We start from the raw sequence: 23,160 nt of genomic DNA, 5'->3' as shown, positions 1-23,160 counted from the left end.
ATATAGGCTTTTTTTGTATCAACATGTGGTTTTCTCAAAATAACAGGAACCTCCCTTTCATCTAAATTCAGGACACACACACACACACACACACACACACACACACACACACACACACACACACACACAAGGCTCCATTTCCACGTGCATCAGCTATGCATCAGGTGCCTGCCTTTGTCATCATATTGGTTCTCAATTCCTGTCTCCACATGGTGTTTCCCACTAGGATCTAACAGAAGACAATAACAAATCCACCAGGCTATCATCAATCAGCAGTCAATGAAATATATTGATAACCTATTACTTCCTAGCCAGGCCTTTCACAGAGTGCAAAGCCACAACAAAAGTGCCACACTGCATGTCAACAAAAGCGTCTCTGTTTCTCCCCATCCCTCCCACTCCCACCCGGCCATCTCCATAGGGATATATGCCACTGGGATGTGGGGTAGAAAAGATGGAGATGGAGGAGGGGAATTGAGGAGATAAATCTATCTTTTGTTGCTCTTATTATACAAGTATACCCAGTGTCTGCTCTTGTAGTGGATGCTGAGTAAGTGTGGTTAAAGAAGTCAGAAGCTCATCTGTCAGCGCACACACAGTTTTATTTATTAAATAAGAAAAGTGGAAAGACTTCACATTGTGAACAGACATACGGTAAAAAAAAAAGAAAAGGAAAATATGATGTGCTTTCCATCGCAGCAGATGATCTAATGAAGACCCAAACAATAAAAAGAGTCGGTCTGGAAAAGAAACAAAACAAACTTAGCCAGAGGGCAGTATGGAGACCTCTTTGGCTGATGTCACTATTCTGCATATGTCTGGTACCCAAAGGATCTCTTATTTTGAAAAAAGGGGGACAACAAGCTCTATTTAAACACACAATGTTGTGGTACAGTATATGGACTATCAACAAAGGAAGTTTCAATACTTAAGCACAATCTTATGAACATGAAATGCAGAATTACCTTTCCTTTACCAGTTCATTGTCTCCTACAAAGTAAAATGTAAATGTTCGACTCTTTAGGCAACTGTTTTGGTATACAATCCACAAGCATTGCCACTGCTTGAAAGAGAAAATCATTCAGCAATTGTTAATATTACCATAAATACTTTAACGGTTCAGATTGTTACTCACTTTAATTACAAGTTATATTATGCATCCATCCTTTTCTTTATCATTTCTACAGGAGAGTAACAAAATAAAAGACTATAAATTATAACAGCTCAGAGTAGGCAAAGAAAACATCATCATGTATGATAATCCTCTTCTCCTCAAATAATCTTTACCATGCCCTTAGTGTGTGCTAAAACAAACAGACTCATGACAGACTCGGCTTCAGGTTACACCTTACCCGTTCCAACACTACACCATCAGGGGGATAAATAGATTTCTGTACCTGGAACATCGTTGTGGATCAATCATCACACTCTAAATGAAATGGGAAGCTATCATGAACTAGTATGACCCTCATGTGTCATTGCTCCCGAAAACTTACATCATCTCGAATGTCATGCTCTTCGAAAACCACACTCTTTAACTGAAGGGTAGGGAACATTCTGCTCCCTGTAACTTGTCTCACTGATTTACTAACAAAGGCCTTTTAAGACTGTAATACACCCACTCATTCTTACAACAAGTGGTGCTTTGCAAGTCTGCATCACTGTGCAGTAATTTGTCTTCATTTTTCATAGGGGTCCTAGAAAACACACTCCCCCACAAAAGAGGGACAAAGAAGGAAAACAGACCATCACAGGCCAGTATATGCCGACCAGTGATCTACATAATGTCAAGCTACATTCATATTCATACACAACTATGGTGATTTCTAGAGTTTAGTGTTTATCTGTTGAGCCAAAAGATATGGTTGATGGCAGTTAATTGTCACTTAAATGTCTTACTTATCTCAAACCCTGATTGAATTTCCATGTCTTTTTTGGGGGGGTCACAGCCTATTTAAAAAACAAATAAACAAACAAAAAAAACACTTGCAGGCATATTCTGGTTCTCTAATACTGGCTGACACCTACCTTGTTATCCATCCTATACAGCATGTTAGTAAAAAAAAAATAAAGAAAGCAGAGTATTAAGAAGCTGGTGTGTGATCACAGTTTAAGATCCGTGCAGTGTGAACCTCATAAAAATGGTATGAAATCCATGAAGAAGTGACTAGAAAAAAAAAGCTTTTTTGTGCATGTTTCATTGGAGAAGAAAATCATCCAGTGTCGCTACAAAGACAGTGCCAAAAGTTGAACAGTGTGTGTAACTAAATCATTCAGCATTACTTGATGTTCCCTGACCTTTGCGCCCATGTGGCACTTCATGCACAGTATTATGATTTGTTTGTTGTGATTGTGTTGCATTTTGTATACGAGTGTGGTTTGTGTTTTCGTTTGCATTGAAGCATCAGTGCAAGGGATCCCTCCTGGCTGGGTATTGCGATAGTTTTGTAGGTTTCCATTGGTTACTGAACAGTTGTAAATCCCAGAGATTGGCATCCTACGGATGTACTTTGTGTGATGCTGTGGGTATTCTAGCGATCCATATGCAACAGGCTGAAGCCAAACTTGAAGTCCAGTAATAAAAAAGTAATCAGCCAAAACAGAGAAAAAATGTCTATCTTTAAAAAAAAAAAAAAAACTGGGTCACATTTTTTAACTTTTTTAGTTGAAAGTAGATAGGACATAAAACTGTTTAATGATCATAATTTGGAGGTTTTTTGCATTTGCACATACAGTTTAATAAAGTTTGCGGCCAGCAGAAGACCACTTTCAAAAAGCAAAAAATACATACAGCCAAACAAAAACAGGTTGGTTTTTCCAGGCTGCAGATACTGTTGAGATGCTGCGAAATGACAACTATGTTTTTTTTCTTCATACTTTGGCTCTAAAATAAAAGGATTAGGAGGTAATTTGTTACAGATTAGACAAGAGGACAAACTCAGGAAAAACAAATCTTTGATTAGATTAGGTCCTTTGAAGAAAATTGTGTTTTGTCATATTCCATAAGCAAAATGTAAGAGACAAAAAGGTGCTCTGCTTCTTTTTTTCTTGCAGTGTGCAGTCGTGAACTGTCAAACTCTCAGCAGGTCGAGAGTTTTATTCCAGGAAAGTTACAAGGCAAATTTTGTTCATGGATTGTCAAAAGTCAACTTCCAAAGTTCCAGTGAAAGCTGTGAAGTTATAACCCAGCTTTTTGGAGTCTCCTCGTGACTTTCTCAAGTGAACAAACCACTTATTCTATTCCAGCCTGTCACAAGCCAAAACACTAAGGAATGAGAGCTTTGAAGATTTGAGAGGAATTTATAGGCCATTAACTCTACAGCTCCACATTTTTCTTGGTCTGGTAAAACTTTTGGCTCTGCATAAACATCACTGAAGGGATGTAGACTCAAGTCAATACGTTGGTAGGAAAGAACAACCTGTTTGACTGGAATTACTTCTTGTTTGCAGGTCCTCTGTTTTGGTTGCCAGATTTCCCCCCCGACCGACGGACCGGCACCTTGGAAACAGGGATTCTGGTGCGAGCAGGAGGTGGTGGTTCGGTCACTGGTTGAGGGGATTCGGCCTCTATTACCGAGGAGAGGGCTGACTGGCTTGCAGAGTGGGGGGGAGAGGTTTGACGGGTGGTCACTGGGATCTTGGATTCCCGTGGAAGGCTGGTGCTTCCTTTCATTGACCTGAAAGAGGAAGAAGAAGAGGAAGGAGAAATGGTTTGGTTGGTGGGGCTTAGTTTGTATTCAGTGGATGGAGAGGGAGTACTGTTTAGACTTCCTTCCCCTTCCTGCTCTTCGTCTTCCCTTTCCTCTTCAGGGTCATTATAGAGGTCGTACAGATGGTCTCCAGAGCAACTGTCTCTGGATAACGCCATACTCTGGTTATGCTGCACCCCGCTCTCATCGGGTGTTGCTGTGGGTGTTGCTGAGGGTGTGTCCCAGTAGCCTTCATCACTAAGAGGCTCTTTTTCACCAGGAGATGCTGGATGACGGACATGTGCATGAGGCATTGTTGGTTTTGCTGACCGGCTCCCTGCTCCACCAACTACTGGAATCTTACTGAGTCCAAGTGCTTTCACCTTGGGTAGCTTCCGGTCTGCACTCCTGGATGCAGAGGGCAGGTGGCTGCTGGAAAGGTTGGAGGTGGCACGAGGGGGATAAGTAGAAGTAGGGGTAGAAGAGGGAGGTTGGTGGGACCGAGGCAGAGCTGGGGAGTTATCACCTGTAGAGGGAAGCATGTGCCAGAGTCCCTGCATGTCTGCATCATCCACCCCCTCTGGACTTGCCATTTCTTCCCCTCCACCCATGTAGGCTACCACTCCACTACCAGCTGGGTGCTGCTGGGGTGGAGGCGGTACTCTGGCCCGGGCTGGGAGGGTGGAAGGCACTGAACTTGGGCAAACAGAGAACATGGGTTGGATCAGCTGTGAAGATAAAATAGTTTTAGGGGAGCCACGTGATGATGCACTGGTGATACCAACAGGTCTCCCAACACTTGCACCCACCGTCCCCCCTCCTCCCCCGCTGCTGCTGCTGCTGGTGCCACTTCCCCCATTCCCTGTTGGCCCCTCGTCCTCTGCATCAGCAATAATGTCCCCACAGCCTGTCAGTGAATCAAAGCTTTTTAGCGAAGTGACATCAGTGAAGAGGAGGGAGCAGAGTTTTTCCACCGAAGGTTCTGAGGGTGGGTCACCTGTGCTGCAGCGATCCAAAGGTGGTGTAGCAAGGGAGGGGGTGAGACTGGAAATTGATGCTTTGGCTTTTTGGATGGGAGGGTGGAGGGGTGAGTCAGTGGGTGTGTAAGGAAAAGGGGAGTCTGGCTCACCAGATGTCCCTGGCATGGCAACAGAGTGTGCAGGTGTCATGGTAACACTAGTAGTGGGAGTCTCAAGAGTATGTTCTGCCTCTGCATTCCCACAATCCTCTTGTTGGTGATGGGGAGGGGGTTCAAGGGTGAGCATAATATCCTTTACCTTTTCAGAGTCAGCAGTATCCCCATCCTTACTTTGCTTTCCATCCACCTCTTCCCCTTCTCCCTCATTTGTTTTTTCCTTGCGTCTCCATCGCATGCTGCTGAAAAACCCCTTTAAGCCCCTCCCTCTTCGGACAAGCCCCACCCCTCCATTTTCACTTGATCTGAAACTCCCACGCCGGAGTAGGGAGAAGAAACTAAGTGATTTGCTAAGAGATCTCACCGGTCCTGCCTCCAGGCTTGGAAGCCCCTCCTGTCTCTGTCCATCGTTGTCGTTGTTAGAACTCGTTAGTCCATCGTGGGTTTTGCTCCTCACAAGCTCCACTGATGCTGCCGATCCATTTCCATTCAAAGAGTTCCCATTGTCAGAATTCCCATTGCTGTTAGTAGCCCCTTTGTTTCTGAAGGAGGAGAAGAAGCTGGCCATACCGGAGCCGGTGCGACGTTTCCCAAAGAGTTTGAAGGCAGCTTTGTTGATCTTCCCTGTGGGCTGGGGGTCACACTGAGGGGCCACAGGCGGCTCCACACACTCCGACTGCACCTCCATTATCTAGCACTCTATCGTCCCACTCTATCGTCTCCCTCGAGCGCTCTAACTGCCCTTCTGTCCTTTCTCTCTCTGACCACACATGCACTCACCCTCACTCTCTCTCCTCACCCTTCTGCCTGGTGCTCTTTCACTCCCTCTCTGACTTGCTCAAACGCCTGCCTTCTGGTTTTCTCTCTCTGCCTCCCTCACTCCCCTCCCTCTATTTCTCTCTCTCTCTCTTTCTCTCTAACACACATGCTGTGTGCTGCTCCTTTCTGTATCCATGGCAACTGGGAGGGATAAGCAGCTTTCGTCAACGTTGGCGGGGCGCCAGTGTCTGTCCTCCAGTCCCTCCCCCATCCTCTTCCTCCTCTCTTCCTCTACCTTCCCTGTCACCAACACACTTTTTGCTCTTTATATTCACTATTCATCAATTTATAAGCCCTACATACTGGACTCTGATTACATCCCTGTCTGAATGTATGTTCGATGACTGGATGGCTCACTTGAATTGAGTAACTAGTGGTACATGCACACTGACGAATTAATACGATGAGAATTGAATTCAATGTTTATTTGTGAGTTTTTGCAGCAAGTCATGAGACACAGTGTAATGGCTCATTATACTGTATAGCGTGCTGCATACTTGTTGGAATTTGATTTCTTTAAACAAGGTGGGAAAAATCTAACAAGTGAGTGTTGGTTGCTTAAAAGCACCCGTTTTAATATAATAATTGTTTAAAAAAAAAAACAATCTTTGGTAGATGTTTATTACCAGATGAATATGGGAGTAATGTAGCATTTTGTGCAAATGATATCATAGATATATCAAAATGAATTACTTCATTGACACATTTACAAGTACACACGTGTGTGTGTGTACTTGTATATGTGAATGAAGTGTGTCAGGCCTAAGCTTGGATATGGATTTTAAGACAAAAGGGTGTGCATACGATCACACACAGACACACACACACACACACACACACACACACACACACACACACACACACACACACACACACACACACACACACACACACACACACGCACACAGCTCAGACATCCTCAATACAGTTTGGACTAGACATATAGGCCATATGGTCCTAGCTCTCTTCCATATGGACACACAGGACCAGGTGTCTACTGACCATGACAACACTTCTAACTGTCACCCTATCAGCCTAAGTGAGTGTGTGTGTGTGTGTGTGTGTGTGTGTGTGTGTGTGTGTGTGTGTGTGTGTGTTTAACCACACGTGAAATCTACACTAGGTTTCTTTAGGATTAACTATGCTGTTAGTGATTACTTTGGCAAGAGTTTCTATGGATCTTTAGAACAATTAACTGCTTACTAACAATAGAGGGAAAGCTGTGTATAGCCCTAATGTTTTGCCCTGTATTGATTGTACTATAGATATGTTATTGTAAGACTAAATATGTCTGAAATAGTGTACTGTTGAATCAACACATTAGACATGTTGATGGAGCAGTGTATGTTGGCATGATGAAAGAGAGAGAGTTTAAACAGAGTCCTCGAGTGTCTCTTACTCAGCCAATGCTTTTGATGCATTTCTCCCAGAATATATGTTATCCTCCCCTGCAGTGGATTCACCCAGAGTTCCCCATTTTCATGCTGAGTGCGATCCACCTTGGGTGCTCTTTTTCCAGCCTTTTCTATCCAACCCAACCCCCATGAATCTTCCTGATTACCCCGACCCAGTTACAAATCTCCTCTCCCCTCCTTCCTCCCACCCTTGTTCCTTTTCTTTCTCACTCTCTCTCTCTCCCTCTCTCTCTCTTCTCCTCCTCCTCCTCCTCCTCCTCAGTTGCTGCTGGCACAGGCTCTCCTCTTCCAGCCCACTGCTATCAAACAATGTCTGCATTCATCTGCCCAAGGCAACATACACACCCACAGACATGCTCACACCCACACAAACACATCTGAGGGCTTCCCCAGAGTGAAGCACTGGGGTAAATTTTCCTTCTGCTTTACCCTAATAGGAGAGACAATCTGTCTACTTGCCAGCCATTCTGTCACCCAGTGTGCAGGTTTACAGGTACATCAGATATTCTAGGCAATGCCCTGCAGCAGTGCTAGCAGGTCAGCTGGCTGTCGGGTGGACTTGAATATGACTCTGAGCAGCAGATGGCTGACAATGAGGGGAGACTCATGAGTAGGCTCAGTTATCACATGGAAAACAAAGGATTTTGATGAGATCTAGGGGTGGGAATAAACATGGCTATGGTCCTTAAAACTTAGCTTGTATGTAACATTTGTAAATTCTGGTTTGTGGCCCATTATCATGAATCTTTAAGTATCAACAGCACCCCACATCTGTTTAACGGTGTTGAACTGGGTTACAAAAACAACAGGGTTAAGTGGATTATACCTGTTTGTTTCTCGGAAAAATGTTTCAAACAGCTTACTTTATGATTCAATATAAAAATAGTGGGCTAAACCGTGGCAACAAGGGAGTTGTCACCCCCTTGTATGAAAAGCTTTTTATGTTTATTTCTGCACATTTTAGTCAGTTTAGTCGTTGTGCTTTCTTTACAACCACATCATTAATTTCTCCCTCTACTTACTTTGAGCAAGAAGACAGACACATGCACACAATGAATAGAAGTACACACCCTATTATCTTCACACACACTTCTCTCTCTCTCTTCTTTCCACCCCCATCTGTCTAAATAGGGTTCCCATTTCAGCCCCCTGAGTGAAGCTCAGCACTAAGTGGAACAGTTAGAGGACATTTTCTCTTTCTGCCTGTCTCTCTATCTCGCTGTGTTTTCTAATAATACAGCTTGTCTGAGTGTGCCAGCATGTGAATGTGTTTATCCCTTGCACTATGGCTGCATTTATCTGCTGAATGTGCATGCAAACTCCACGTGCTGTGCTAGGAAAGCGCCTCTGGATGCAAATATTGATCTGTTGTTAAAAGCAGTGTGTTTGTTTGGAAGAACAATTGCAAGATATAATGCATGCACAGATGGATGAACATGCTATTTTGAATATAATATTTGGACAAGCTGCACAGTTAACTTTTCTTTGCAACACATCAAAATAAAAAACATAACTTCAAGATCAGTGAGATGTATTTATTTGACTGACTGGGGGGGGGGGGGGGGGGGGGGGATTGTATATGATTCAGTCAAACAAACCCACCCTGTAGAGGAACATTCACTCAGCCTTATCACCAGTATGACCGGACCTGGAAGGAGGGTCTTCCAGCTCCAGATTAAACTAAGCTTTAGTGTGTGTGTGTGTGTGTGTGTGTGTGTGTGTGTGTGTGTGTGTGTGTGTGTGTGTGTGTGTGTGTGTGTGTATGTGTGTGTGTGTGTGTGTGTGTGTTTGGTATGTCAGCACAAATGTTCTTGTTTGTGTAAGTGTGTGTTAAGTATTAAACAGCCCAGGATTACCCCCTGTGCTCTTTTGTTACTTTAGTAATTAACAGGCAGCAGTACTTATTGTTAATAAGCCGTCTAAGCTAAGACTCCCCACTTTTACATTCCAAAGGCTGTAAACAATGTTTATATGACTGTTTTCAACCTTTTTCCTATAGCTCAAAGATCCATAACCCCTTCAGCTCAAAATGATTCATAAAATCAAAGATAATAATATCCAAAATGTTTTATTTGTGTCCATACCCCTGCTATATTTATCCATTCCCTGGAACACACAGTTTCAGAATCTTGAGCCAACAATAATATCATTTCTTCTGAGGAAAAGGTCTACATGTGACTATAATTCTATTGGCTATATTCAAAAAAAAAAAAAAACATCTGACACATACGTTTTAAAGTGAAATTAAATAAATCACAGAAGAAAGCAAATAGGAGGAGCAGCTTCGAATGACAAAGTATTCAAAGGGCTGATGACACAACATGATGTGCCTAGTTTATCCATTCTTGCTTTATGCCTATTCAATTGCATTGAGGTATAATGCACTACCCCCCAACCCCCTTTGCACCTGCTCTCCAGCCCCCCCAACCGCCAAACCGCCCTCCCTGTAGTTCATTTTATCCAAAAGTTGCTGTATAAGATCGATTCACTGCAGCAGGTAAGCTGTTTTACTTCAGAGTGATGGATTTCAGAGGTGGGGAAACACAAGGGAGATTAAGAAACTGATTTGATAAATCAGATAAAAATTAAGCAGTTCTGATGATTGGAGAAATGTCATGTCATTTAGTTTTATTTATTCACAGACTTCAGAGTGACTGAGAAATAATACCCCATGTGCCTTTGATTAAATATACAGTGTATTAAATTCAAAATGCAAATAAATAAATCTTCTACCTCTGCCCCACCCTCAGAAAGAATTTTGGCTTGCATGAAGCACCTGTGATCGAGGACATTGCTACACTACTGCAATGTAATAAGAAAAGCCAAAAAACCTTTGATGTCATGGTAATTTATGTCAAAATTGGACTATAAACGCAGGATGATCATTTTCCTGAGTGAAGTGTCTGAGCTCTGAAAGGACTAGTATGAGACCGTAGACGAAGGTCAGAGCAAGATATACTGTATATATAGAGAGAGATCAGCATCTACATACAGTGTAAGTACATATTTGATAAAGTACGCATGTGAGCTTTCTGTGTGCACATAGACATTTTGCATGTGTACTAGATGTGTTTATTTTGAGAGTAAGTACATTTCCTCCCTGCTTGCAGGAGTGTTCTGCAAGCATGGCGTGCAGCACTAATCTGAATGATTCAGAGCCCTGGGAGAGCCCTCAGCCGCTCTACAGTGGAAGAGACTTCTCAAAGTTTAATGTGAGGTGAGATGCACAAGTAGGCTACCGGAAGACTCCGCTAAAAGAGACATTAGTGACCACCACCAGAGGTGAACTGATTGACGACTTTGTCACCATTCCATATGTAGATGATAAGTTACCTTAAAGAGACACTGATGTAAAGAAAATACTGTCTAATTTTACTGCATCGTCAATGCACCTTTTCATTTAATTGGAACAAATGACCTCTGTTTAAGCTCCTGTAAGGAGTTTTTCACTGGTTATTAATCAGACTGAAATTAGTATTACAGCAATATGACTGATCTTGTTAATGATATTTTGATGCATGTTAGTGCTGCCACCAGGTCATTTTAAATATTTATTCATTTATAAAAACTATATATGTGGAAAGAGTAGGAAGATACTATTGTATAACATTTCTTAATGATAATTACATACAATACAAAATAAATAAATATTATCAAAGTTGCAATGTTGTTTTTGCTTGCTTACCCTCTTCCTGACATCACTGCTACATGTGTGGATACTTTATGCATTCAGTAATGTTCCCCTTTTCTGTAAATATAAGGAGTATTGAGCCTTGAAGAAAGAGGGTATAAAAGACACGCTGCACTGCCAGTTTATCTTTATTCAAAGCTTATACTATTCACAGACAGTGGTTTGTTCGAAGCTAATAGACACTGTCTGACTGCTGTGTGTTTATTTGTTTGAGGACAGAAGTCCATTTGTTTCGACAGTCAGTGAGGATGGAGAAGAGAATGGTGATCAAGCAGGAACTGGTTCGCTGCGAATGCTGCAAGTACAAATTCCATAAAGTATTTAAAAGCTCACAGGCTGGATAAAACACAGCAGAGTGAACACTGACTGGTGTAGTGAGGGCAACACGCAGTACAAATGAAATATGTGCAGATTATTATGAGTCTGCAGAGAGTACCTCATCCTGACATCCTTCATGTCCCACTGCGGGAGTTCGATAGAGGAAAATGTTTCCTTGATTAATGAATCTCAAAATCTGTTCAGAGCTCTGATTTGGAGCATTGCTACAACCTCAGCCTGGAAATTACACAGGATCTAAAATAAAATAAAAATGAGAGCAAAAACACTCCCTCTGGCTCTAACCTAAAGACCACTTCTGGTCTGAATTCAGTCCCCTGAATTCAGTAATAATAATCCTGCACAAAAATGCACATATAAGTACATGGAAATGCATTTTAACATCAAGACTAAGCAGATACAATAATCCTATCCAATGATGCCAACTGGAACAGGCTGGGTTCATTGCTGAGTTTGATTTTTCTGGACTTAAATAAGAAAAAGAAAACAAAAATGAACATGTCATTGTATGTTTTCATCATAATATAGCACTCACTGGTGATTACAGAAGCAGTCTCCATGAGCACACCTCTTGTTCCGTTGTCATCTGCCACAGTGACCCCGGCTCTGGGTCAGCTGTCATAAACAATAAGTCACTGTGGTGGAAGGCTGACATTGCCAATAGGATTCAGGATCAATGCTCATCACTAAATCAGATTATCTGTTCAATGTGAGATGTAAAATAGGATTAAATGATCAATGAGGGTGACAGTTAACAAATGAGGCTCTTCAGTGTCTGAACGTCTTTGTCCACCGGTCAAAGCATGTCTGAGATAATGACCGCGACCAGTCGTTTCTCAGGAAACAACCGTTTACTTAGATGCAGCAAGTGGTGCAGTTGAACTTTTGGTTCAGCATCACTCACAGTGCTAGATTATCTTTCATGATGTCGGATTTGACATTTTATTTTCAATCAGTCAAATTGGAGCAGAATCAGCTCAGGCCACACTCAACATTCAGATTATCCTGGATTGTAGTATTATGGTAAAATGAAATATTTCCGGTGCCAAAAACAGTGATTTTAAGTCAGCTTCCGTGTTCATATACATTATATTTCCTGATGTCAAGGCCAGGGGTTCCAATTATAATCAGTCTAATATGAAAAGCAAGTTGAATAAAAAAAAAATCCAGGATTGTAGCCTTGTTGGGATTTAAATATTTCCAGTGCCAACAAAGAGATTATCTGTTTGTTTACATGTGGAAAATATATGATTTTGTACTGAGGATTAAAGTCATGCGTTTAAAAAAAAAAAAAAAAAGTTAAAACAGCAGTGACACTGAACAAACAAGGAGACACATTTGTTTGGCATGAATTTATTCACTTGTTCTATTCATTAATTCTTTATAGTGCTTTTCAACATTCATAAAAAAACAAGCCTTTTCCTATAGGTGCAGTTTATGACATAATAATAGGCTTCCCATTAACATTGAGACTATACAGAAATACAATTTCATCCACTTGGCCCACTGAGGGCTGTTGCGTAATCAGCACGTTATCACAAACAGAGCGACAGCATCCCCGCCACACGCTTTCAATAATCTCTCTCACTCAGTAGTGCCCATCCCTAACAATCCCACAATCCCCCTGTTTGGTCTCAACAGGTCATGCGTGCCACTCCAAACTCCAGACTGACAACAGCTGGCTCTTCTTTCGCCAATTCACCGCTGTATGTCCCATCCAGCTCGCCGTAGCTCTGCTTCCTGCTCTCGCTACCACTGCTGCCCTCTACTGTCCGCTCCGTGTCGAAGCTTTCTGTGGCCTCCTCGCCCACCTCCTCCTGCTCCTCGTCTTCCTGCTGTTGCTGCACTTCTTTGTGGTTGATGGGTGCCCCGAGAATGAGGGAGTCTGGACGCGGCGGGAGGGTGCTCGAACGCTGATCTCTGGTGGGAGGTGGGGCAGGGGGGTTGGAAGTCACGATCGGGGTCACGCCGAGTTGCTGAAGCCGCTGGATGGAGGAGGAAATAGAAAGGGACAGTCTGATTTATAAACCGAATTCAAGTTTGAATTCCTCTGAGAAAGTAGCTGTATATCAGGGTGGGAATCAGGGGCAATGTTTATTCTTAATTTAAGTATTAAACATTTCCAAGATTTAAATGTCTGAGCTTGAGTGTCTTGTCGGGATTTATGCGCTTCTACTTACAATCTTTTCGGAGAACAAGAGAAATGTGCAGCTACTGAAAGCAGCTGCTTGCAATTACTTCATCCCGAGACAACAACATTCATCGCCGAGGAACAAGATAATTCCCTCATTATCTCAAAAATAATGGATGTCTCTTTCTCTGCTTTTTGTTTCCCCCCCTCGATATCACGAGAAGACTTTGTTATCCGCACAATGATAAACACGTGGTCTCAGATGATCAGTTTTATGTTGAGTTTTGCGCAATGGAAACTTTTCGCCTTCAGCACTTAATTAGTTACACGGAGCAAAAACAATGGAATCTCGTACAACAATAAATCCTAACGAGCCGAAGCTTATGATGTTACGTTCCTGCCTTTCTTCAATTACTGACTCAATCTGAGGATGTAGTTTGCGGTGAAAGAGATTTCATTGTGTCTTGCTAACATGTGTTTCTGTTTTGTTATTTTGCCTGCCTCATTTGCTCTAAAGGGAGACTGACTGGGTGTGAACTCACACTCTCCAGTGCTTGCAGCGTGCTCTCGGCCTTGCAGCTGTTCTCTCTCAGAGTCAGGATGGTTTTGAGGATGGACTGGCGTGGGTGCATGGAGCGATCGAACTGGTGGTACATGTTCCTCCAGAACCTTAAAAAAACAAAAACAAAGTGTGCACACAAAGCAAAGATTAAGACTCCCAATCGAGAAGAATGTGGACGACTACAGCACGGTAGTGTGACCACGTAAGGACTGACTTGAAGTTGTAGGGCAGGGTCGACGGTGCCAGCACAGGGTGCGAGTCGGCGTAAGCAGGGCTGTAGAACGGATTCAAGTAGTTCTGTTTTTCACTCATCAGAAAAGCCCAGAGTGAGTGCGTTCGCTCTCTCAGCCTGGAACAACACAAGAGAGATATTTAAAGACAGGAACTGACAAACACTCTGGAGGGTTGGATTGTTTAAGTCTACAAAAGGAGGAATTGTTTTTCCTTTTTCACACATATAAATAGAACATGAGTCCCCTTGTGGTGTTTTCAATAATCAAAGATCGGCTAAAGGTTTAAGTGTTGAAGGCTATATTTACAAATCTTTAGTTTAGTTTAGAGTTCGATTATGGCAGTGACCTCACCAGCAAAAAAAACATTAAAACAAATAGTTTGGCGACAGGTACAGTCAAACAGGATAAGTGTCAGGAAGGTTATAAATGGAGTCCCCTGAACTGACTCTCGGTGGGACTTACTGCAACTCCTCTCTCTGTCTCTGATTGTTGCCGAGGAAGTTTCCGTACTGACAGGAGTGGACATGTTCATGAATCTGCAGCAGGAACCATTCGCTGAACTCAAACGCCTACGGAGGAGAGAATTATCATGAAACAAACGCAGGGCAACACATCCTGCCACGTTGTAAGACAATTAGGCTCCGTAAGTACTGTGAACCTGTCCCACACAGCGAACGCATTCTCAGGTACCTGTGGAAACTGCTCTGTCAGTTGCCAGACACACTCCAGGAACTGGGTGAAGATAGGAGACACCTCCTTTGGATCCCCATCCAACTGATCACACCTAAAAGGTACCAAATGTAATACATGATAACAGTGATAACAGTGCATTTAAAATAAAGAGCCACGTGTGACTCTTATTGAATGATTTTAAGTCCTAAGTGATCCAGTTGAAACATCACCTGTCTGCAAACTTGTGGCCAAAAGAGATCCAGTCTTTCTCTATCAGTACCTGGTAGACAAATAAAAGTTTAAAGGGAGACACACATCTAAGAGAGGAAAACAATCTTTTTTCTTTTTTTGAATCAGCTCCATTATCTGTGTGTGTGTGTGTGTGTGTGTGTGTGTGTCTGTGTGTGTGTGTGTGTGTGTGTACCATAAAGCCCTTGATGGTGCGGTAGTAAGGGTCCATGAGCAGCGCCCCCAGTGAGCAGACCTGGGCGGTTCTGTCCCATCCGTCTGAACAGTGAACCAACACACTGGCTCCCTCCACTGTCACCGCCTGGAGACAAAAGTGAAGACAGACAACAATAGACACCCAGCCGTCAGTGACAGCTGACAACTGTGTTTAAAGATATAACTGTCCTCAGACGGAACAAAAAAATAAAGCCTTCAAATGCTCACAACTGGATGACCTCACTGGACTGTAAAAAAGACAACAATAAGATACACACAAAAAAAAAACATGCAATAATAATAAAACCTGCAGTAATTTCACACATAGCTTTTGTTTTTATTGTTTGTTTTTATATCTATTTATATCTGCACCTTATTTTGTAAATACTACTTACCCTATGTAAGTACCTGATGCTGTTTTTTTTTCATTTTGCACTACGAGCCAATGCAACAAAATTGTGTTTTTATCTGCACTGTTAAGTTCACATTTGAATGACTATAAAGAAAGTCTAAAGTCTAAAGACAGAAAAAGAAGATGATGACGGGAGAGATGTGGGTTTTAAACATTATTTATGTTCCACATTTCACTTTCGGTATGAGAGGTTAGAAGAGGAAACCGCGTTAACCTTGGTGAGGAAGATAGCTGCATCTACAACAGCCTTGATATGTCTCAACCAGCCGCTGCTTTCCAGGCCGACGAGGTAGTCGCTCATGGACAGAGACCGGGTCCCAATCACTGAGAGGCACGGAGAGAGTGGTTTCAGTTTTATCCTCTTATGAACTACTTTGTTAGTGCTTCTTCTTTTATGCGTAACATGTGTTTAACCTTCGAGGAGTTTCTGCAGGCTGGTCCTCATGACATGGATGTTTTCAATGCCGACAAACTGGAAGCGGATGTTGGAGTAGTTGTCCTCGTTCTCGTAGCCTTTACCAGCCGCACGATTAGCCAGTGCATTCAACTGCAGGGCAGAAAAAAACCAAACACATTTTACTAAATAATTCCAGACTTGTGCTGAACTTTCGCACTTAGTACAACTTAACATATCAACTAATTTCAGTTTTTGGACCCAAAGAATCAAAGTCAAAACTTCAGATGTGAATCAATCTTGCATTCGTTTTTGGCTGTCACCTTCGGCCTGGTATCCATGACGTAGACGAATCGGCTGTTGTGATTGGCCTTGCTGATGGCCTGCAGAAGGCTCTCATCCTCTAAGCATCGAGCGCTGAACCCAGAGAGGGGCTGACTGCATCGACACACTGCCGCCTGTCAGGGTGAACAGAGGACAGCGATCCCAACAAGTACATCAAAACACTTTCACTATGATGAAAGTGTGACACTTTCCTGAACGCTTATCTTAAGGCCACAATCTTCACTTTTGCACATTATCACAGACACTCCCTTCACATCAGTATAACCCGAAGAGCGCACACGTCTGCCCTCTAGCACCACCTAGTGGAGAACAAACATCCTCCAAATCCCTTTTATCCTAAGGCATTCTGGGAGGTGATGAATCGCCGTTTGTCCCTTTAAAAAGATCACATTGTGCCTTTAATTAATTAATTATTTGTAGCCCTCGCTAAACACAAATTATCCACCTGAAGAGGACTGGTCTCGTGTTTAAAGACGATTTTAAGGCAAAAACTGGATCCTGAAGTTGCAAATGAAGGCATGGAAGAGGAGTGAAGAGTGTTCCTGACATTCTGAATATAAACTACAACAATCTCAGTATGCAAAATGTAAACATGTAAAAAGCACTGAAGACGCATTCCAGCTCACCTTCTTTTCTTGGTAGAAGTATGTGAGCACAGGAAAGCGTCCTTTGCTCCGGAACTTCGAGCTGCCCACAATGATTGGCTTACTGGCTGTGATGGGAACATACAAGTCCCGTGGATATGTCTCACACACCTGGAGAACCAAACGCACAATACACACTCAAAACGCAGTGAGAACATGATTCGGTTTTTTTCTCTCTAGTTCTTTACTAAAACTGCTTTAACGTGATGCTAACACGACTGGGACAACAACACAGACAGTCAGGACTCAGATAGACCTTTACAGAGGAGATACTGGAATTACAGTACGTGTCAAATGTCTCAACAATACTTTAAACAGCAACGAGACAGAGCATGTGTCCTTCGCTGCTACATTTCCTACCTTGAAGTTTCTGTTGACGTCGGTGAGCTGCCATTGGTCGCAGGGCACGCCCATCCTTTCAAACTCCGCCCCCAGGTCGATGAGCTGCCACCCTTCCTCTCTCTGTTGGTCATTCTGTTTGGGGTTGTAGGAGAACGCATAGAGCTCCTCATAGGACACTGCACAAAGGAAAGACAAGAAAGAGCCTGAACACGACACACACAATCAAGATTCATTATTAACTGATGATGAAGAACTTTATTTTGATGACATTTTTTTTTAACTTAGAATTAAATATTTGGGTTATTGGGTCATTTTATTTTTCTTACTATTTATTTTCTAATACAAACATATTTTTTGGTAAACCAAATCCAAGTCTCCTGAGTTTTTTGAAATATAGTCATCAGGTTAAAATCTCTCTATTTAATCTCTCTCTATTTAGAAGTTTCTGATTTCTGGTGCCCATTATTAAATGTTGGTTTACGTTTATGTCAAAGAAACTATTCAAAAGGTAAACGTGTGCGGGGGTGCTGGTGGCGCAGTGGCAGTGCGTGCGTGCCCATGCATCAAGGCTTTAGTCCTCATGTGGGCGGCATCCGACCCGTTACACGGAGCAAACCATCCACATGTCCATCCCCACCCTCTCTCCTATCCACTGTCCTCCCTCTATAATAAAGGCTAAACATGCCCAAAATAAATCTTTATTAAAAAAAATAAAAAAAGTAAAGGTGTGCTACAGTCAGGCAACAGGGTGGCTCAAACCCACCAGGCCGTAGAAGACGCAGCAGCGAGCTGTAAATGTCGTGGCAATCTCGTTCTCTCTGAACCACGAAATGAACCAGCCTGAAGTTGCGACACTGGATGACCAGAGGACAACCGGTGGTGGTCAGGGAGAGCTTCTCCACAGACGCTATGTGGTGATGTAAGATCTGCAGAAGAAGAAGGGTACAAGTTAGGGATAGTTAAACCCCCCCCCCTGAAAAAAACAGAAACGGGTTCAATAGGCAAGGACAGAGTAAGACATCATTTTGATCTATTTAAGCAGACTGACATTAGGTCACCTTTATCTGACCTCTAGTAGACATCGATGCAGTCAGATGTTTGATGCAGTAGAGGAAGCGTTTGTGTCATGTTAACGTATGAATCACTTAATGTCTTTGAAGTACATAAAAGGACACACAGATATGACTCAATCGGGCCTTTTACGAGAAAGGAGTTACAAAGAGCTTGGAGTTTACCCCACATCATCATAATGTGACCATAAATCTTTTTAACATCAGACAGCACGGAGGGCAAGGAGGACGAAGGCGGCACATCGTCGCACTTAATGAAGTGAGGTTATATTCCAAAGGGATGTCAAACGGCAGGAAATCATAAAGATGCACATTCATTAGCATCTTTAATGACTTCTGATACACACACACACTCTGCAAGCTGCTAAGAGACAGAAACTCTTGAAAACGTTCTTGAATATTTCATAAGGCACAACAACAGTTTATGCATCTCTCTCTCTCTCTCTCTCTCTCTCTCTCTCTCTGCTGCACAAAGTGTTTTAAACCACCACACTCCTTCCACCCTGCAGAACAGTCAGCGACTGCGGTTATCGAAGTAGAGTGTGACGCTCACTGAATCACATAAGACATTCAGAAAGTGCTGCTGATTATATCAGATTCACCAAGTGTGCAGAAGAAAAGAAAAGAAAAAAACACAGAAGTGCAAAGACGCCGTGCTGATACCAACATGGAAAAGCACGCTGAGCGAAGTACTCCTGGTTTGAGGACGCGCTCCTGTTCGTTCACTTTGTCACTGTCGTGTTCAAAAACGATGACAATAACTCAATCAGTGGGAGCTAACGGGACGGCTTTCTTTCACTTTAGGAAATCCACTTCCTCCTTCGCTCTTCCTATTACCCAACACATGCACACACTTCCCTCTGCTTTTCATGTTGATGTCAACTTTGTTGTGACTGCAGAGACACAAGACCTTCAGAGAGTTGCTGTTTATTTCCTTTAAATGTAGCCGTGCATGAACAAAATATTGCCGACTAAAAGACGATAAAGAACTGAAAAAAAAAAAAAAAGATCCATATTGTTGAATGAGCTTCAGTGAAGAGTTTGTTTATAACCTGTGTGCATGGTTGGAGTTATCCATGTTTTGGAGAGAAATTCCCCCCTCCGGTTACATGTACTTGACACCCGTAACACTGGCAGGATGCAGTCAGCACCTAAAGGACTCACCCAGACCTCCTGTCCCGCAGATGTCGAGTTGTTTGAGTTGCTCTCCACGAAGATGAGGTGTGTAGCAGTGAGGTACAGCGTGCCATTTGTGGACTTGTTGCTGAAGCGATCGAGTAGTCGCACCTGCTCCACCTGCAAAACACACACACACACACACAGGTAGCACAGCTTAAATGGACGTCAGGCCTGCAGTGAGACGACAGGTTCATTTCTTCAGTTAGGTTGGATTTGTTGGAAATGAGAAGGCAGGATTTTGCTAACCAGACTGAAAGCTGGCAGACAAATGTCAAGTGGCATTTCTTGGCACTGTCGCTCCAGCTGGCAGGACAACTAATCCTGACCACCTGGGCCTAATAATGTTCAGCTGCCAGCTCCCGTATAATGAGACTAACAAGAGATTTCTGCACCTGAAAAGACAAGCGTCCTTAATGTATTTACTAGACGTTCGGAACAAACGTCGTGCACGCATTAATCTCACGTCAAACTCCCCCTTTTTTTTCCCCGACCTCAAATAATGCTGCTCTTGCAAAGCTTCTTCCACACACACACACACACTGAGCTCCCCTCGGGTAAATATTTACCTAAGTCACACTTTTTCACACAGGAAAATGGTCATGGTCCACAAGCGCTAAAAAAAGAAATTAAGATGGTCATACCTTTTGGTTTGACAAAACCAGATTTGGCTCGTGTAATGTGTAACTCTCTGACTGTACACGTGCCGTCTCGACTGTTGCATTCTTCTCAAATCCTTTCAAAATAAGACGTGCGTGCTTTTCTAATGACTGTTACTAACCAGTCATTTACAATCTGCTGCCAAAAGAAATGAAGACTGCTGGCACTGCGAAATTCCCAAATCCATGATTCATCAAACGAGCAGCAGCAGCAGCAGCTCTAGTTGACATCCTCTCCCCTTATCTCTGCTTTCCTGTTATTCTCAGAGAGGATTTGATGAATGACAGACTCTGTCCCCCTGTAACCTGCAGGACACGTCTCTGTCACTGACACGGACACACTTCTATGCAGGCTCGATCAGGGTTCGTCTGCTAGAATGATTGAGCTCCTCTTTAAAAAATTAAAAAATAAAGAAAATAAACATTTGCAAAGAGAAGAAGGTTTATTCATGAGACAATCTCAGCTGACAAACAAAATGTTCACTTATCAAGTCCAAACTATTTTTTTCTTTCCCAATGCAAAGATTATTGCACGCAAAAAAATACGGCTGCATTCTTATTTAATTTTGAAAGTGAAAACATCAGTTCACACATTCTGAAAAGCAACAATGCCCTCCTCTGCAGTTTAACCTCAAGCACACCACTGAAAGACAGAGAGTGAGGCAACGCCAACAACCAGCCTGCAGCCACACCCTCCTGAGCGCAGCGTGTCACAGTGCATCACGGGCGGTGCACAATTATTCTATTACCCGCGTGTGTTTTAATGGTGCATTTAAAGACACCTGAACGTGACGGTGACGTCGTCTCTGTTGCCTTCAGGGTGTATACGTCCACACACTGGAGAAACAGAGTGTGGACGAACCACAGCAGTCTCAGTTCAGACCAACCACTTGACTTAATGGAACAAAATGGAGCGCTACGTCTCAAGAGGAGAGCAAAGATGTGATGTGTATCCGTTTACAAAAGAGATGCTCTCAATCACCGTGGTTACATACGTGCCATTAGGCCAGAGCACATCTGAACTTTCGGACCTCTCGTGTCAATCTTGAAAATGATCTGCTTCATCACGAAAATGGACAAGCAACACTGCTGCAGCTTCAAGTCTCAGGTAGGACTAATAGAGTGACAAGTGTCTGATACACAAGAGTGCTTTGCTGGTTAAAAACGCATTAAGGAGCGTTGAATCGTGAGCGGATCATTTCACTACGCCTACGTCAGAATCCAGAGGTCTGTCCCAGGAGAGTCCAGAAATGCACTGGCAAGGCTTTCGTCTGCTGAGCAGTAGTTCAGGTGAGTGTAAAGGGCGGTGATTTCTCCTCGTCAGAAAAGAGTCTGTAAGGGCTCCAACATTTTCTGTAACACCACAGTTCGTGACCTAAGAGCCCCCTCCCTCTCATTATTTCTTTCTTTAAGGCCAGTGGAATACAATACATTAAAGTAATTATGCTGAAAACATCCTGATCCGTGTCCACGGTGTAATGACACCTCATGTGTGTCAGTACATCAATAAGTAACATAAAAACAAGGCAACACATACACCGTCACTAACAGAGAGGCAGACACACATGTAGGAGTACTGGAGGCAGGATTTCCACATGTCGTATAACACATAAATGCCATGAGTTAGTATAGAAAAATGTCATTTTCTAGACATAGTGGCTGAATGCAGAATAATAAAAATCAAGGTTTTGGCAGAGACATAATATGAATCCCTCTTAATGTTGTGAAATCTCTGATTAGACAAGCGGTTTAGGCTGTTATGGAAGATTTGTGGAGTTAGTGCAGTCTCAACACAAAGTGGTGCTGAAACAATCCTTATGTAATGTTTGTTCTTCAGATTTTCTGCTTGGGAAGCAGGGAGTGCTACTTCTCAGTATGTCATTTGATTTATGCGTTATGCCAATATAAACCACCGATTAAGAAAAAAAACAATATCAAGTCAATACAAGAGGTTAAAAACAGTCAAGAAAGTTGCATTCATGCCCTAAAACATTATTGAATTTAAATAAATATAGGCTACATCCCTCCGCATGAACTTCTGCACAATAAAACATAGACAATTTGATGCTCTATCACACTGAAGGGCTGCTTGTCTTAGTGTAACATTAACGTGGCGTTAGCATATAAAGAGGAAGCTCAGCTATCTGCTGAACCGGAAAAGACAAAACAGCAGCTCAGTGATGCTCGTCACGTCTGACACTTCAGCCTGTCATACTGAGCCACACATGTTCAGTCTAAACTTTCATAGCTGGTAAACGCTACCACACTTTAATATTACTAAACCATTCAGCAGAGCACAGGCCGAGCTACTGGCTGTATCCTATTCGTCTGCAATGAGCTCGAAAATGTTAGCTACCTTTGGAGTGCGGATATGCTCCATTTGTCCGAGTAGACACCGCTGACAGCGACCAGCCTCAAACGACGCCTTTAAAAGATGACTGTATCATTGATGTGATGATATCTCAAAGTGCTTTACACACAGCTGCACTTTGACGGAGGCATACGATATGTGTTTATTGTCAATTATTCACTCCTCCATCCGCGTCAAGACTTCCACAGTCACGACAACACATGGAGTGTGGGATTTTCGAAGTAAAAGCACGAGCTTCTGCAGGCAGATCGTCCACTTTAAATATTATCCCTGCAAGGTGAGCCCAAAGGATCTGATTTTCTGTGTAAACTTGTTGTATGCTTACCTGAAAGTTACCTTGCTTTGTCCACATTAAGGACAATTTTAAAGAATTATAATATCCTAAATAGGCTACATTTATTTCAAACCTTTATTTATTCATTCTTGGTGGAAATGGGGGTTTCCATCATGTCCTGTGCAGCTGAGATTACAGGGACATTAAACAAGCAAAGACACACATAGGCCTACGATCAATTACGAAAACTGTCGAAATCAATTTAAAAAAAATACAATCAGAAACAAAGTGGCTAGAAATCAACATGTCCAAAGAACTGTCACTGCTGGAGTGTGGGATGGGATGT

At 42.7% G+C, this 23,160-nt stretch overlaps 2 protein-coding genes across 2 annotated transcripts; both read right to left on the bottom strand.

The window, feature by feature from the left end:
* Positions 1–417: 417 nt before the first annotated feature.
* Positions 418–5,699, bottom strand: amer2 (APC membrane recruitment protein 2). The gene has a single exon (XM_079361443.1). The coding sequence runs from the start codon at positions 5,510–5,512 to the stop codon at positions 3,434–3,436; it is 2,079 nt and encodes a 692-aa protein (XP_079217569.1). The 5' UTR covers positions 5,513–5,699; the 3' UTR covers positions 418–3,433.
* Positions 5,700–12,419: 6,720 nt separating this feature from the next.
* mtmr6 (myotubularin related protein 6) lies at positions 12,420–22,768 on the bottom strand. Its single transcript, XM_079361444.1, has 15 exons — positions 22,526–22,768; positions 19,499–19,630; positions 18,028–18,190; positions 17,283–17,440; positions 16,905–17,033; positions 16,257–16,391; positions 15,954–16,086; positions 15,754–15,863; positions 15,108–15,233; positions 14,914–14,963; positions 14,702–14,795; positions 14,474–14,580; positions 13,993–14,127; positions 13,759–13,885; positions 12,420–13,070 (listed from the first exon to the last, which is right to left on the bottom strand). The coding sequence occupies exons 1-15, from the start codon at positions 22,547–22,549 to the stop codon at positions 12,720–12,722; spliced, it is 1,974 nt and encodes a 657-aa protein (XP_079217570.1). The 5' UTR covers positions 22,550–22,768; the 3' UTR covers positions 12,420–12,719.
* Between the last annotated feature and the right edge of the window lie 392 nt (positions 22,769–23,160).

Source organism: Symphodus melops (genome assembly GCF_947650265.1).
Source record: "Symphodus melops genome assembly, chromosome: 14".
Lineage (NCBI taxonomy): Eukaryota > Metazoa > Chordata > Actinopteri > Labriformes > Labridae > Symphodus > Symphodus melops.
This window is presented reverse-complemented; position numbering and strand designations above follow the sequence as displayed.